We start from the raw sequence: 14,444 nt of genomic DNA, 5'->3' as shown, positions 1-14,444 counted from the left end.
ATGGAGAACACCTGCCTCTTCTAAATTCTCTGTTTTTGATATAAGAAGAAGATACAAGATTTTAAACTGACAAAGAACTGGATTTGAATGATTTTGGTACTTAATCATTCTTGTTACTGGTTCTTTAAACTACAAAAACCCTTTTGATATTTCCAGACATGTCAAACCGGCAATACCAGAAGCATATTGCTTCTGCCCTTCGTGACGTGACACTGTATTAGAGGAGGGTGCAGTAGGCAGAGCAAGCATGATACTAAGTGCTCCTGAATTTACACCAGGAGGTCTGTGCTTCAGTCCAGAGCAGAGGTGCGATTCCTCTGGGGCTCCCTGTCCTGAGTTTACCACACAGCCAGAGTACTACTGCTCCTCTGGAACTGGTGCTAAAAGGCTCAGGAGCGACAGAAGGCCACGTGCAGTCCCTGGCTGTCCTCCTCTCTGCTGACGCACACGCGGACAGGAAGTGCTCTGTGATATTAAGCCACATGGGTTTCCTCTGCAGATGAGGGCCTTAGGGAGCTCAGTACAGGCGCTTCTTAGGTGCCAGGTATCATTCAAGTTTCATGCACATATGTCCGCTTGATAAGAGGCCATTCCAAATGGGTCTGGCAAGACGTCAGATGGGACATGTGGCTTCAGCATCACTGAACCGCTCTGAATGGCTGAAACCGCAGGTTCTCGTTACATTGGTACAATCGGAGATGGATTGGAAAAGGCCAAAAAAACAGTGAGAGGCTGGAAGAGGACCAGCTTGTGAAGTTTCATCACACACAGTGATAAACTAGCTGGCAAGCAGGGGTGATGACTCTGGGCGTATACCTGAAGGCTAGTGAGTTCATGTCCCAGACAGGACACTGTTGTGCTGCTGAGAACTGTTGGCTCCCTCACTCCCATTGATTTTATACACTGGTCAGCTGTATCAATGTAAGATACAGATCTCACAGATTTTGTGCTCTTTTATTATAATAAATACTCTTTTTAATTAGATAGGTGATCAGGATCTTTGGCCTTGCTTATCCCTCAGAAAGCTAAGCGTATCATAACAAATCATTCTTTATTCGAGAAGTGTTATAGTAATGTCACTATCTGTCTTTTGGAGTACCCTGTGGCACTGTGGGCTTGATGTCTGTTCAGTCTGTGCAGCTCAGGAACAAGGAGGAGGGTTCCAGACTGCACAGCCACAGTCCTGTCCGGCCTCAGATCAAGCAACTCAGGGTGCTGAGAGACATCTCCTTCGTGCTACTGCATTGCAACCAGCACAATACCTATTTTACTGCTCCTATTCATCGCCAATTACAGGGGAACTGCAGTCCCAATTCCCTAGACTGGTTATTACATCTCAGTAACAAAATAAATTCATTGGTGGTGTAGAAAACTTTTACAAATTTCAAATTCAGCACAAAAGGGTGACTTGTGTGAAAGTACTGTAATTCTCCATGTTGTCGAAAACCCATGGGCGAGGGCGAGAGTGCCCATGACCTCACTGCCCTTCCTGCTCACTAGTCACTGTAATGACTAATGTAATGAGATGTATAAGCAAATAAGTACAGGTTGTCCAGCAGACGAGTTTCTAACACGACCTTAACAAGTAAGTTCCATTTACAAGAAAAAGTCAGAGTCCCGAAGCTGAGAGCAATATCTCTATCGGAGTACAAGAGATGTATTCACAAGCCTACTTGTTGACAATGCCATAGGGCTGCACACATCACTAGATGTTTTGTTGCCTCATTCTGAATCGCAGAACACGGTGCTGCACATACCTGGAAATTGTGTCTATTTTTACAAGTTACCGTGCACACTTTACTTTTATTGTGGTTAGCAATGCCCTCATGAATGCTGATTAAATATACAAATAGCATTGCAGTTCCCCTTTAAAGAGAGGTTGAGATACCTGGTAAGCCCAGGCCTGCAGAATCTGACAGCAGAGGCCCAGGGAAGACCTCAAGTGGAAGACACTTGTGATCACCTCACTAGGCCTGTTTGTTAGGATTCTTACAGACGTCCTCAGATTGCTCATGTGGCCACACCTGTCACGTTGGATATGTGATCGTTCTCGCCCCTGACGATTCGTGCTGCAATCTGCTCGCTGTGCTCTGCATGTAAAACAAGCACACATCTTACATTTCTGCTGAACGCACTGGTGAGTGCACTCTGTACATTGTAAATCAGCACAGAGACTACGATACCTCATTTGTAGGCAGAACCAGATGTCTAGGCTGTTGCGGGGGACTACAGGATGGGGAAATAAACTTTGGAATACCTGTGCCAGGTAAAGACCTGCTCATCTCGAAGATCAGTGGCTGCAGGTGAGCTGAAGACACCCATGACTGATTTCAGACCACAATACACCCTAGCTGTGTATCTGCACGTGCAGCTCAAGCACTGTCCCTAGTCTTTGCAATTGTGGCACCTGTTGGACTGAGAAGTGACAGCAATGATGAACTTGGCATTAGAATGGCCCTGCTGCTGTAACGGACAGGCACAGATGCACAGATCAGCCCAGAGAAGACACTCTTTCAGCAGACAAGACAGGTTTCACTGCACATAGGACTGATTGGAGGACACCCTATGACCATAATGGACAGGCACAGCTGTGCGTTTTGACATACAGAAGACACAGCTGTACCAGAAGAGCTCAACCATACACATTAACTTGTAGAACACAACCTAATAACTTAATAGACAGACACAGCTGTACATACCTAACAAATGGGAGACACTCTTACACCACATGACAGAGGCTGGACAGTATGGAGAACACACTCTTCGTAAGATAGAACTTCAATGCTATCATGGGCTGCTGAAGCAAATAAAAACAACACTTTATGAGCAGAGAACATTAATTGCAGCACTTAATATCTGCTGGGTCCTGCTCACAGGAACTGCCTGAATGCCACAGTATAGGGAGTTTAAAGGCCACAATGAATAAACACCACCAGTCTTCAGGAAGAGGGTGGAGCACTTTCAGTTCAAGCTTAATTGGAGCAGCTGACCCTCTTACACAGGGCTGAGGTCCCAGCTGATTTAAGGAGACCTGCTGGACTGCTGCCCACGAGCTGTGCAATTAGGGAATCCCTGTGCAGAGAAACCAGCTTTCTTTAAAGCACGACAAGGTAACGAAATTATCAACAGCTCCGAAGACGAGCCAAAAGTCCAGACTTACGCCCAGTGGGCCAGTGGAGCTCTCATGGTGGTTTAAAAAGCAGTTAGACGAGCCTGAACAGAGGGCCAAGCAGGCATTCAGGTTCAGACTAGCAGCTTTGTTCTTTTCCCGACAGCGAGCAACGACACAGTCGAAGCCGGGCCGAGACTGCCCAAGCTGAGCCCCACCCTTATGGCTTCACTACACCCTTAAGACTGGGCTGACCTCAGGGGGAAGACCGAAAAGACCTTGATCTCATGCGAGTGGGGGAGACACGTGAGTCACCCCAGCGCCTGCATGGAACTTCCAATTCTCAATTCACCAGGAAGAACCACACCCCAGAATTCAGAATGAAGTGCATTGAAGGTTTACTGAGAGTCTTAGTTACAGTATATCGGGCTTTGCCAGCTTGGCTGAGGGCTGACCCTCCCTGTGCACAGGACGAGAGGCTGGGACCCCCCTGTGGAAGAGGAGGGGGAGATGGGCAGGAGGAGGCATCACGTGTGATATTTAGCATTTATCATGTCTTAGGTGAGGAAATGACATCAGGATCGAGGAAGCATTAGAGCTGAGGCTCCCTGGACTTGGATTTTAGCATCCGTTCCAAATTTCCCCTGTACACCTCATCTGTTCCAGGCCTAGAACCAGCGCGAATTTAAGCCAGTTAAGTCGATAATTAAATCAATTAAGTCATTAAATGTTCAGGTGGAATGAAAACCTGGAAAACCAAGGGGGGTCTCCAGAGCCAGCAGTGAGGGGCAGGCCACCAGACAATTCAAGCCCTGCTAAGTGTGTGCCTGCAGAATGAGATCAGAATGCATTTGAACTGGTTCCGTAATCTAATTGTACTTGAATTATACCGATTTTCTAAGGCAGCGGGTACGACTTGCTCATGCGAATCCGAATCAAAAATCTTTAAAGCTGCAGGTCCACTTTCTGGGCGGTTTTCCTGACGAAGCGAAATGATGGTCAGAGACTGTGACCCGCCAGTTAACAGGTAATTGTAACCCCAACTGTCCTCAGCGACGTTGTCCCTCGTCACGGTTCAACAGGCAGAGGAGAGCGTGGGGAAACGGGGAGTGAAGGTTATAGCCAAGACAAAACGCAATCCGATTCGTACCTTCTCTTTGATTACAAGAACAACAACCTTTGAGTCCTCTGCCAACTAAAAAGTGCAGAAGGAAAATGAGAAGGAATGAATGTGAAATCTTCTAGTGAAAAAGAGAGGACACGGTTCTCACCACTGGGCACCATCCGTAATTTTCACCCACAAGCAGACAGAAATGGTTAATTATTTCGGGATTAAAAATTAATCCCTTGCCGGTTTATATGAAGTTAAATACGACATTGTTCAGCAAAAGGCGCGTTAGATTGTATGATTTGAACCCCGGTTTTTATTTTTTCTCTTCTTATCGTTGTTATTATTATTGTTAACTAATAGCCGATTTAATGGTGCTCTATGACGTTAGTTTATTGTGTACAATACAGCGTCCTTCTCTGCTGGCGGAGCTGTAGCAGTAAATAAATGTATACTACATTGACCGTGCGTTAACCCAGTACAGTTCCGTCATTGATTTCGGATTTTTAAAATGCAAAACCGACTTTCAGAATACAAAATTACTGAGGCGGTGGCATGACAACGGAGGAAAACTCGAAAGTAATTCTAATAAAATATTTTCGTTCTTCCAGTTCACGTGCTCCCGTTGTCGCTAATCGCCTCTTGCAGAACCCTCAGCGTTGCTATTGTGACGGTAAAAGTGCGAATTCTAAAGAAATTGTGTGGAAGAAATATATACGGAGTCTATTATGCGCTCCGCATCAGCACAACGTGGCCTGTGTGACAATCACTGTAGAAGTTAGTTATGTGCAACACAAACCTACCCTTGTTCGCTTTTGCAAAGGATTAGTTAACCCGGCTTTTGGGTAGCCTTGTGCAGAATACATTACGTGTGTAAATCTCGTCGAACATCAGCGATTCTCCGCGGAAAGGTCACACACTCCCTCGAATCCAACTTTCTCAGCCCTGCTATCTCCAGTGAAAAAAAAAAGCGAGCTCTGCCTATAAAGTTCTCATTTGAAAAAGGCCAGCGCAGCAGAGCGCCGCAGCGACAGCTAACAATAGCGGGTATTTGAACACACTTGTCCTCGCTGCGCGGAGCAGCGGGAGACCCCGTTAGAGCTCGCTTATAAAGGAGTACCATAGCGCAGCTGTTGACTGTAGTAAGGTTTCTAAAACTTGCAGTATGGCCCGTCTCTGCGAGACCCCTAACCCTGGACGTTTCTTCATCTGTTGCGCTTGATGTAATTAGGTTTCATTTACATTGTCGTTAGGATTAGGCTTTCTCGGCGTAGCCGATACGGACGGCCCGCTTGAAGGGGCGTCAAATTATCGCTCTCGGTCTGTCAAACAATTTAAACAAGCCGCATATGGGAGAGAGGAGGGGGTTCAAACGCGAATTTGCCCAGACGCGACGCGTATCCGAAAACGAGCGAAACTGGTTCGCACTCCCGCGGTTCCTGGTGTGGGTTTGGACTCGGGGACGCAGGAGGCTTCGTGTCCTGCTCGCTTGCTTTAAACTCGGCGTCTTTTGTGGGACGAAAAGAAAGGCCGCTAAATGAAGAGGCAGCGAACGGACAACCTGCACACCTGTTATAGCCCGCAAAATGAACGGCCTGTGCCGTTCTCAGTAGATGCGCAACTACAGTACCAGACGCGTCTGTGTGCGGCGATGACGGGTCTGAACACAACATGACAGAGAAGATTGCCGGCAAAGTTCTTTTTAGTACCTAGGCTGTGTTCCGTGCATTAACTGACGAGATTGAAAGCTCAAATTAAATTAAGGCTCGTACCAAAGTACACAAAATCCGAGCAACGCAGAAAACGACCAGCCTAGAACACTGTTCTGTAAAGAGGGGGGCATTTTCCTACACAGTCAAAATGGGAATTAAGGCAGTTTGATGCGTCTGGTCCAGAGGAGTCCAGCAACACGGACGCGCACAGTGCAGATGACAGACACGGAGTGGGGACAGCCTGGGTCCGACTCCCAAGAACAAGGGATCTTCCTGGAGACTCCACTACAACGGCGAAACCGGGCAGAAAAAAAAAATAAATACATTTTGTTCTCAAGTTCACATCAGTTTATCGACCCAAATTACAATAAGGACACATAGGAAAACTGACTTCTGCGTGCGGAGTGTCCCCTTCACGAATCCCGCGCCCGCAATCTGACAGGCGCCCAGCTGACACGGGGGGAACGGAAGAGCTAACAGACTCCAATAGACTGCAAGTGCGGGACTCCGCCGCCTGCCCGGCTGTGCTGGTCAGGCTTCTCTCAAAGTTAGCGGGGGGGTATTTCTTCAATAGCCGCAAGTCGCACCGCTAGCAAAGACTGGAATAACTAACGCGCCCCGAGGGGACCTGCTGGGAGAGAGGTCTCGCCGCGAACACTCACGTTCCGAAGCCATGGTGATCACGGACTCGGTGGTTGCGTGATACTCGTCCTCCTCCATAAACTCATCCTGTAGCGAAGCGTCCCCCTGGAAGTCGTGATGGTCCAGGAGCTGCTGGAGAGGGGGAGCCTTGGGGAGCAGCTGGTTGACTACCTCCCGGCTGATATTGGGCGCCTGCTTGAGCCGCAGCTTGCTCAGGATCTGGGACTTGATGGTCTCCAGCCTGAGGACTCTGCTGTGCTCCCTCCACACGCACGCCGTGCACTCCTGCGCGCCCGGATCCTCCGCTTCTGCCAAAAGATCCCCGGCTTCCGTGGGCACCTCGCTCGCCGGCCGCAGGGGGAGGCTGGGCTCGTCACTGCCCGACAGTCGCAGCGAAATCAGTGCCATCAAACACAGAAGAAAGTGAGACTTGGGCATGATGCCGGGCAGCGTGAGGTCGTGTTCTCTCCCGGCTCTTCCTCACTTCGTTTCTCACAAGTGACTTCTGTCCGTATTCTTGACTGCAGCCCCTACCGCGTCCCTACAGAGCTAGCGGTAATTAGCAACAATCCCAATACTCCAATTAACAGTGCTAAACGATTATTAACGCTCTTAACTATGAGAAACGATGATAATAAACGCGCCGCAGGGTGCGCCCAGCCGTTTCTTCGGCGCTCGCTGCCCTAGCTCGTTCAGAAGTGCTGATTTATCGGTTTGTTTTGGTTGTAGAGCCGGACACAATTAAAATCATCAAGAATTCCGTGTGAAGATGTGTGAATGAATGGTGTGCAGGCAAGTCTAAAAAGGGCTCTTTTTATATCACAGCTGCTCCGTGTCGTATTCCGCCTCTATTGGCTGCGAGCGCAACAAAAGGCTGTTAGGTCTGTCACCAAGTCAAGAGAGAGAGGGAGAGAGATAGCGAGGGGGAGAGGGAGAGCGCGGGGGGAGAGGGAGAGGGAGATAGAGAGACGCGGGGAGAGGGAGACAGAGTTTCAGTTGGGTCAGACACCCTGTTAACGCTTCCCGAGCGACTCCTCCGAACTTCGGTTAAAAAAGAAAACTGCAAAGGATCACCTTCGCGCCCGGGGGCTGGACTGTCCAGGGCCGTTAACGGGCTTCGCTCCAGTGTCCTCTAACTGCTGACACTTCTCCGAGATGTCCCTCTGGCATGATCCGTCCGAGTAACAAGTGCGTCGGGGTTTGAGAGAATAAATGAATGCCTTACCGCTGCCGCCCGCCGCTCGACGCCAACCTGTGGCCTCCGCGATCTCGCCGCGCAGGTGAAGCCGCACTGCTGATGGACTTGAATTACTGTACCAGGCTCTCTCCACAAGCAGAGCGTCAGGCCGTAGGTCAGAGGTTTTATATACCATGACTGACTCTGCAGGCGAGTCAGATAGATCACTTTCTGTTGTAGAACGGTAGCAACACATAGGCTATCCAATACACATCTTTCTAACAGCACCGTGAGGAGCTAGAAGGCAGGCGACGGTCGAAAATCGGATGACGATCTCCGCCAATACTGGAGTATACGGCTGTAATGAGAGTATTCCTAGTGGGCGGGAGCACGGATCTCCTCTTGACAAGATTGCTCTAGTTCTCATGAACCCCGTCGTGTTAAACTCATTTCCGTTGTTCTCTATTTACCCCCGGAAAAATTAAAGCGAAAACGAGATTAAATCGCGTTGTTAAGCATCGCCTTTGACAATACCCCCGAAAATGAATTCCCGAACTCCATAGTTCCACACTGTTCTTAATGGTAAAACTTGTCCAGGAAATCAGACTCTCCACATTGCCTGGGCAGTGCAGGAATGGACTCAATCCCTGGAAAGCGCTGAAGAGCGAGCGAATTTCCTCGACAGCCTGGCTCTATCGGGCTGTGTCTCGTTTAAAAGCCCAGTGCTTCCTTTATTCTTGAACACTCATGCGGTTTCATCTGCTCGCTTTCGTGTTCAGATGAAGGGCGCGCATCCCTACCATAAATGCCGCATAACTGTGCCCCCGCATTTACGCGGGGTCTCCCTGTACAGTTCCCAGTCCCGTGTTTCTTCCAGGAGAGCTGCAGAGCAGAGGAGGACGCGTGACCCAGCGGGGTGAAGTGGCGCGAGTGTGAAGTGTCACTGGGCGTGTCAACGATGTGTCCTGGTCTTTGGCAAAGTTGTCAGGTACTGAAAGAACAACCCCGTGGGACAGCTGAAAATACTGTGATCACCTGATTGTGGACATCTAATAGCTGGCCAGGTGGTGAATAAACCACTTCTTCAGTCCCATCCTACAGATTGTCTCAATGACTCTTAAGTGTCTTATGTTAACACCCCATAGAGATCTGGATCAACAGCCCCTCTGCCCCAGCGCTGGGCTGGAGATCTGGATCAACAGCCCCTCTGCCCCAGCGCTGGGCTGGAGATCTGGATCATCTGCCCCTCTGCCCCAGCGCTGGGCTGGAGATCTGCATCAACAGCCCCTCTGCCCCAGCGCTGGGCTGGAGATCTGCATCAACAGCCCCTCTGCCCCAGCGCTGGGCTGGAGATCTGGATCATCTGCCCCTCTGCCCCACTATGGGACAGTGATCCGGAACATCAGCTCCTCTCTCCGAGAGCTGGGGCAGAGATTCAGAGATCCTGAATATGCTCCATTGGCACCTCAGGAAATGGTGTCATGTGACAACCAGGCTATGGTCTTGCTGCCATTGGTGTGCATGACTTTCATTTCAGCTTTATTTTCACTCCTTCACCTGTCGTCAGGGACATTTTTAGACTCATAATGCTAAGATCGCAGGTTTTCAAACCTGCATTTGACCTGCAGAATCATTGTGGCTCACTGGGCTCACGCTGCCCAGACTTCAGATGAAGCTTACAGTGCTCCAGGACTTCTGAGTTAGAGACAGGTGCTTCTGCTAGGGGGATCTAGAAAGCCTCTGAACATGATCCAGTAGTTCAAATCAAACTCCATTTCCGAAGCAGCTGGTGCAGGCTGCACTGACTGGGCCGCAGGGGTCACAGGAAGCTGGGCTGATGAATACTGCTGGCCTGGGTTGCTTCAGATGTTATTATGTCACAGGTCATGTGAACGAAGTGACGAGTCCTTTCAGACTGTACGGTAAAGTTTATGAATTTGATTTTTTTGCTGTTGCATAATCATTATCACACCGCAATATAGCTGTCAATGCAAGACAGCACGTGGGGCATGGTTGCCATCACGTTCTGGGTGTGCTTTTTTAGGGTTTGGAGGAGGAGGAGAATTTGGGCAAAATAGGGTAATAGATTTCATTTAACAGAAGTTGACGACACATTCACTAAGTTCAGGTGGGTAACTAAAGGTTTATTCCATGCTGAAAGGAAAAGACCAGAGACACGAGACTTTTGTGTCTCTTTTGCTTTCCTTTCAGCATGGGACTAATTCATAATCTGGATAACTGCCAATATTAGTGAAGGAATTAAAACAGAGGGAAAAAACCCCATCACATTCAGGATATCATCTATTTCTATTGGTACTTCACGTGCGAATGTTGTATTTTAGTGCTACCTAATGGTAATTAAGAAAATGATTGCACTGTCTGGCAAAGAACTAACACTGAGTTTGCTCATTGATTTATTTCAGTTTTGCAAAACCTGTCCTGTTTTACCGGGTCCAGCTCTTACAAGGCCAGCTGGCGACCTACATGAAATCCAATTGTCGTGTTGGCGCTAGGGCAAGGAGTGCTCTGGGGATTGCTGTGATACATCTGAGCCACTAGGGGGCACACACTCGCTGTCTCTCCTCGACTGCACTGGAAATCCAGGCCCAGTGAAGTGAGGTCCCTTGCTGAAGCACGCAGTGTGTTTCAGAGGTAATAAAACCCAGGTTCTGTCTGTCACCTCTATAGCAGGAGAGGCAGGATTCTAAAGTGCTGCTCTTTGTCCTCTGATCCCCGCAGTTCATCCCTTTCGCAGGCCTTACCTGTTGTGAGGTGTGACACAGTGAGCCTCCAGAGGAGATCGGACCTCAGCAAGTGGGTGGGGTGTCTGGAGACTGCAGAGCACTCTGAGAAGTGGGTTAATCACAGTCATAATAGGCAGCGTACCAACTTAATTAAGGAGAACAATAGTTCAGAGCAGATAAGCACTGCTATTGGGGTCAGAAAATATTGCTGGGCTACTGAGATATATAAAGGTAAAAGTCAGCTGTGTCTGCACTAATATCTAAGCTCAGAGGAAAAGACATCATGACATACTCATGGTCTGACCTGCACGCTGTGGTTCCTGAGATGCTCAGAGATACAACTGGATTCCAGAAGAACGGTTCATTCTTTTAAAAGGAACATGCCAATCCGTCTGAACTCTTCTGTGGGAAATGGGCTGAAGTCCAGGCTGGTGCTCCAGGTTCATAGGAACGCCTCTCTGCCTACTGGCGTCTCAGCGCGACCAGACTGAGCCTGGATTATGATCCCCTGTCCGAAGGGTTCCATCCAGATGAACAGGCCCTGCACCTGGGAGGGTAGGATGAGCTGCTGGCGGGCCGTGGCTGGTCTGTGAGCAGCTCGGTGGGGAGATGTGACTGGGGCGCCCCTGGCCTTGCTGCAGGCACAAGCGCGTGCCCCTGGGCAGACGACAGCACAGGTCTTGGAAGGATCTTTCCAGGGAGGGCTCTCAGCCTTTGATCCAGAGCCGTTATTGCTGCAATGGGAGCACAACAAAGACCCAGAGGATTCTCTGCTGGTCACGGCTGCGTTGGTGTAGATGGGTGCAGCCATGCTGAAGAGCCCAGACCACAGGCGCTAATGTCATGAAAAGGCCTGAGCCCTGAAGTCCACAACGCTTTGTGTACTTCTCCTGTACGCTTTTTGTTTCTCTTGTATGAGATGCCTCCTGCTGTGCTGTATCACACAACAAAACTGAAGCACTGCAGTGTGTGTACTGCTTCCAATCAGAGCTAAACCCAGGGGTGCCAGTACTGAATGTCTGCAGCATCTAATGAGCTGCACACATAAGTGCTGGAAGTCCCTATGTGCCTCTAATTCACTTACAATGTTTTTTTATGAGATGCTAGTGGAAATCTGTTCCCAGTGTGCTTGAAAAAGACATCACTTGTTGTCTTGATTGTTTATAACCAAAATGTATGAACTCAATAAGATAAGATCACTTTATTAGTCATATACAATTTCTTGTATTAGGAATTTGTCTTTTCACATACCCCAGCTCACTCTCCATGAGACACACAGACAGGGAGAGAAGCTTGGGGTCAGAGCGCAGGGTCAGCCATTTATAAGGCACCCCTGGAGCAGTTGAGGTTAAGGGCCTTGCTCAGGGGCCCAAGGGAGTAGGATTCCTCTGCAGCGCAGATCCTTAGCCACAGAGCCACCTCTCCCCTCTGCAACGACTGGGACTGTGGCTTTGTTCTACTTTTTTCTATCCTACTTTCCTTGATTGCTGTAGTTAAGCAGTTTCCTCCACCTCCTCCACTGTTCTGTAAAGTCCAACAAGTCCTTTCCAGCCACAAGGCTAATTTGCTCTTTGTTCCAGGTACCACTTTCTCCTGCCTTCAAGACTAAATGTGTCTCCTCTCTGTTTGCATGTGCATTCCCTGGAAACTTGATTCACGGCTGAGCTTCAGGTATTCTGCAAGATCCCAGACTGAAGTTCAGCCAGGAAGCCAGGGCTGAACCCTCTGCTCTTTTGTGGAATGCCAGGGTTTATTTCATGGCCCTGTTCCTTTAAGAACAGAAACGTGCCTCTCAGAACAAAATTTTGCCCCTTAACTGTTTTGCGTGAATACTGAGAGCTCTCTTGGCCAAGGTGATTAACAACACCTCTCGTCTGAAGCAGAACTGAACAGAGCACATCGTTATGAGCTGGGCGGGATGATGGGACCAGCAGCGCCTTCAGCCTTAAGCTTTGTTTCAACGTCAGCCTGCTCTAGCACTAAGAGATGTTCCCTGCACCCTGGCCAGCAGCTTCCAAGAACACTCCAGCCACTTCCACAAAGGAGGGTTTTGCCGATGGCTTGCCTGAGCTGTGCTCCAAACAGTTTGCATGCAAAGCTTGCCTTGATGAAGCCGGCATCTCACCCGGCTGCATCTGAGCACACCATCACAGCATGCGTGAGCTCCTCCTTCTTGGAGCACAGATTCAATCAGTCACTCCAAACCCCCACACACACCCCTTCCATCAACAGGGGCTGGAGCTGCGTCACTCCTCTCTCCTTCCATGCAAACCACCCTTCTGCCCTGTAACCATTACCTGCGCCCCTGCTGAGAGGTTCATCCAGCTCTGAGGTTTATTTTCCACCATCCTCTTTTTCAGCTTTGGACTGGGCGCCTTAAGGGGGACTAGGTTATTCCAGGCAGACTTAGAAATCGCGATATTTTAAAAGTGATTCTTTAAATCCAGGCAGACTTTAAAAAAGTCATACAAACAGCCAACAAACTGCTAATCACCCCAGTTCACTGGTATGGTCCATGTACCCACGTGGGGGCTGGGGGGTCGCCACCTTTTTTTATTGAGCCTTTTAACACTTTACACCTCTACACAGCATGAGCTGGACAGAGCAGCATGCAGTACACCAGTACGTTCACTCCAGTCAGCTCTCAGTGGGGAGGAGAGCAGAGTGATGAAGCCAGTTCATACATGGGGATTATTAGGAGGCCATGACTGGTAAGGGCCAATGGGAAATTTGGGCAGGACACTGTCATTAACACCCCTACTCTTTTTGAGAAACGCTCTGGGATTTCTAATGACCGTGGAGAGTTATGACCTCAGTTTTACATCTCATTCGAATGGCAGCACCTTTTTTACAGTATAGTGTCCCCGTCACTATACTGGGGCATTAGGATCCACATGGACAACGGGGTGAGCGCCCCCAGATGGCCCCACTAACACCTCTTCCAGCAGCAGCCTTAGTTTTTCCCAGTAGGTCTCCCATCCAGGTACTGACCAGGCTCACACCTGCTGAGCTTCAGTGGGCTGACAGGTGTGAGCTGCAGGGTGATACAGCTGCTGAAGGCAGCACTTGGCCAGTCATGTGGAATCACCTGGAATAAGTCACAGTTCAAACTTGCTGGAAGAGCCTAACCTGCTTGACAGCAGAGACACAACTGGGGTGAATGGGTCAGCTTTATTTCTCAATAATAATAATACTAAAAATAAAACAACTTTATTTATAGAGCACCTTTCATACAAATAGCAGCTCAAAGTGCTTTACAAACCAAGAAAAAAAATAAAATCTTTAAAATGAAGAGATATATTTCCAGTTGTAAAGGAATAGCCTGGAAAAGTGAAAAAATACATACATTTCTGGTTCTGAAAACAAAACATTTCTTTAATCTATGGAAGACAAAACAGTAGCTAGATCATGTCTTCATTAAAATGCAACTGCACCTGTATTTCCTACAAGGAGATGGAGTTTCTTGAGAAGAAGGAGAACAGCAAGGAACCAGACATTTGCCCAGGAACAAAATTACACTTCTACTAAGTTTTTACACTTACAAATGTGTCACGAACATGTGCTTTGGAACTAATTGCCCTCCATCCCCGGCAGTTATGCAGCTTGGGAAAGTTAAAAAACACCTGTAAATGTAAATACACAAGTCAAATCCACACATTCAAGACTTAGATTCTCTCAGTCCTTAGTGGCTCCCTCACTTTCCAGAGTGACTCACTGGAAAGACTCCAAGTGCAGCCAACAGGGCTGAACTAGACCTCCCTGCCAGTGGTTCACTAAACACAGCATCCAGCCTGACTGTGTCCGTGTAGCACCACCAGTGTTTTTATGTCAAGGATGATGCAGTGTGAGCTCCAATGATCTGCTGTGTGTGCAGCTGTGTGAGCTCCGCTGACCTGCCAGGTGTGCAGCTGCGTGAGCTCCAGTGATCTGCTGTTGGTGCTGTTGTGCGAGA

General features: G+C 48.7%; 1 protein-coding gene across 1 annotated transcript in view; it reads right to left on the bottom strand.

The window, feature by feature from the left end:
• gdf11 (growth differentiation factor 11) overlaps positions 1–7,570 on the bottom strand; it is a 35,625-nt gene extending 28,055 nt beyond the window's left edge. Inside the window, exon 1 of the mRNA XM_088636016.1 lies at positions 6,592–7,570. Within this exon, the coding sequence (XP_088492142.1) occupies positions 6,592–7,009 (418 nt within the window). The 5' untranslated portion in view covers positions 7,010–7,570. The remainder of the gene's footprint in view (positions 1–6,591) is intronic.
• Between the last annotated feature and the right edge of the window lie 6,874 nt (positions 7,571–14,444).

Source organism: Lepisosteus platostomus, chromosome 1, assembly GCF_059453375.1.
Source record: "Lepisosteus platostomus isolate fLepPlt1 chromosome 1, fLepPlt1.hap1, whole genome shotgun sequence".
Classification (NCBI taxonomy): Eukaryota; Metazoa; Chordata; class Actinopteri; order Semionotiformes; family Lepisosteidae; genus Lepisosteus; species Lepisosteus platostomus.
The sequence above is the reverse complement of the archived record's forward strand: the minus strand, read 5'-3'. Positions and strand labels throughout refer to the sequence as shown.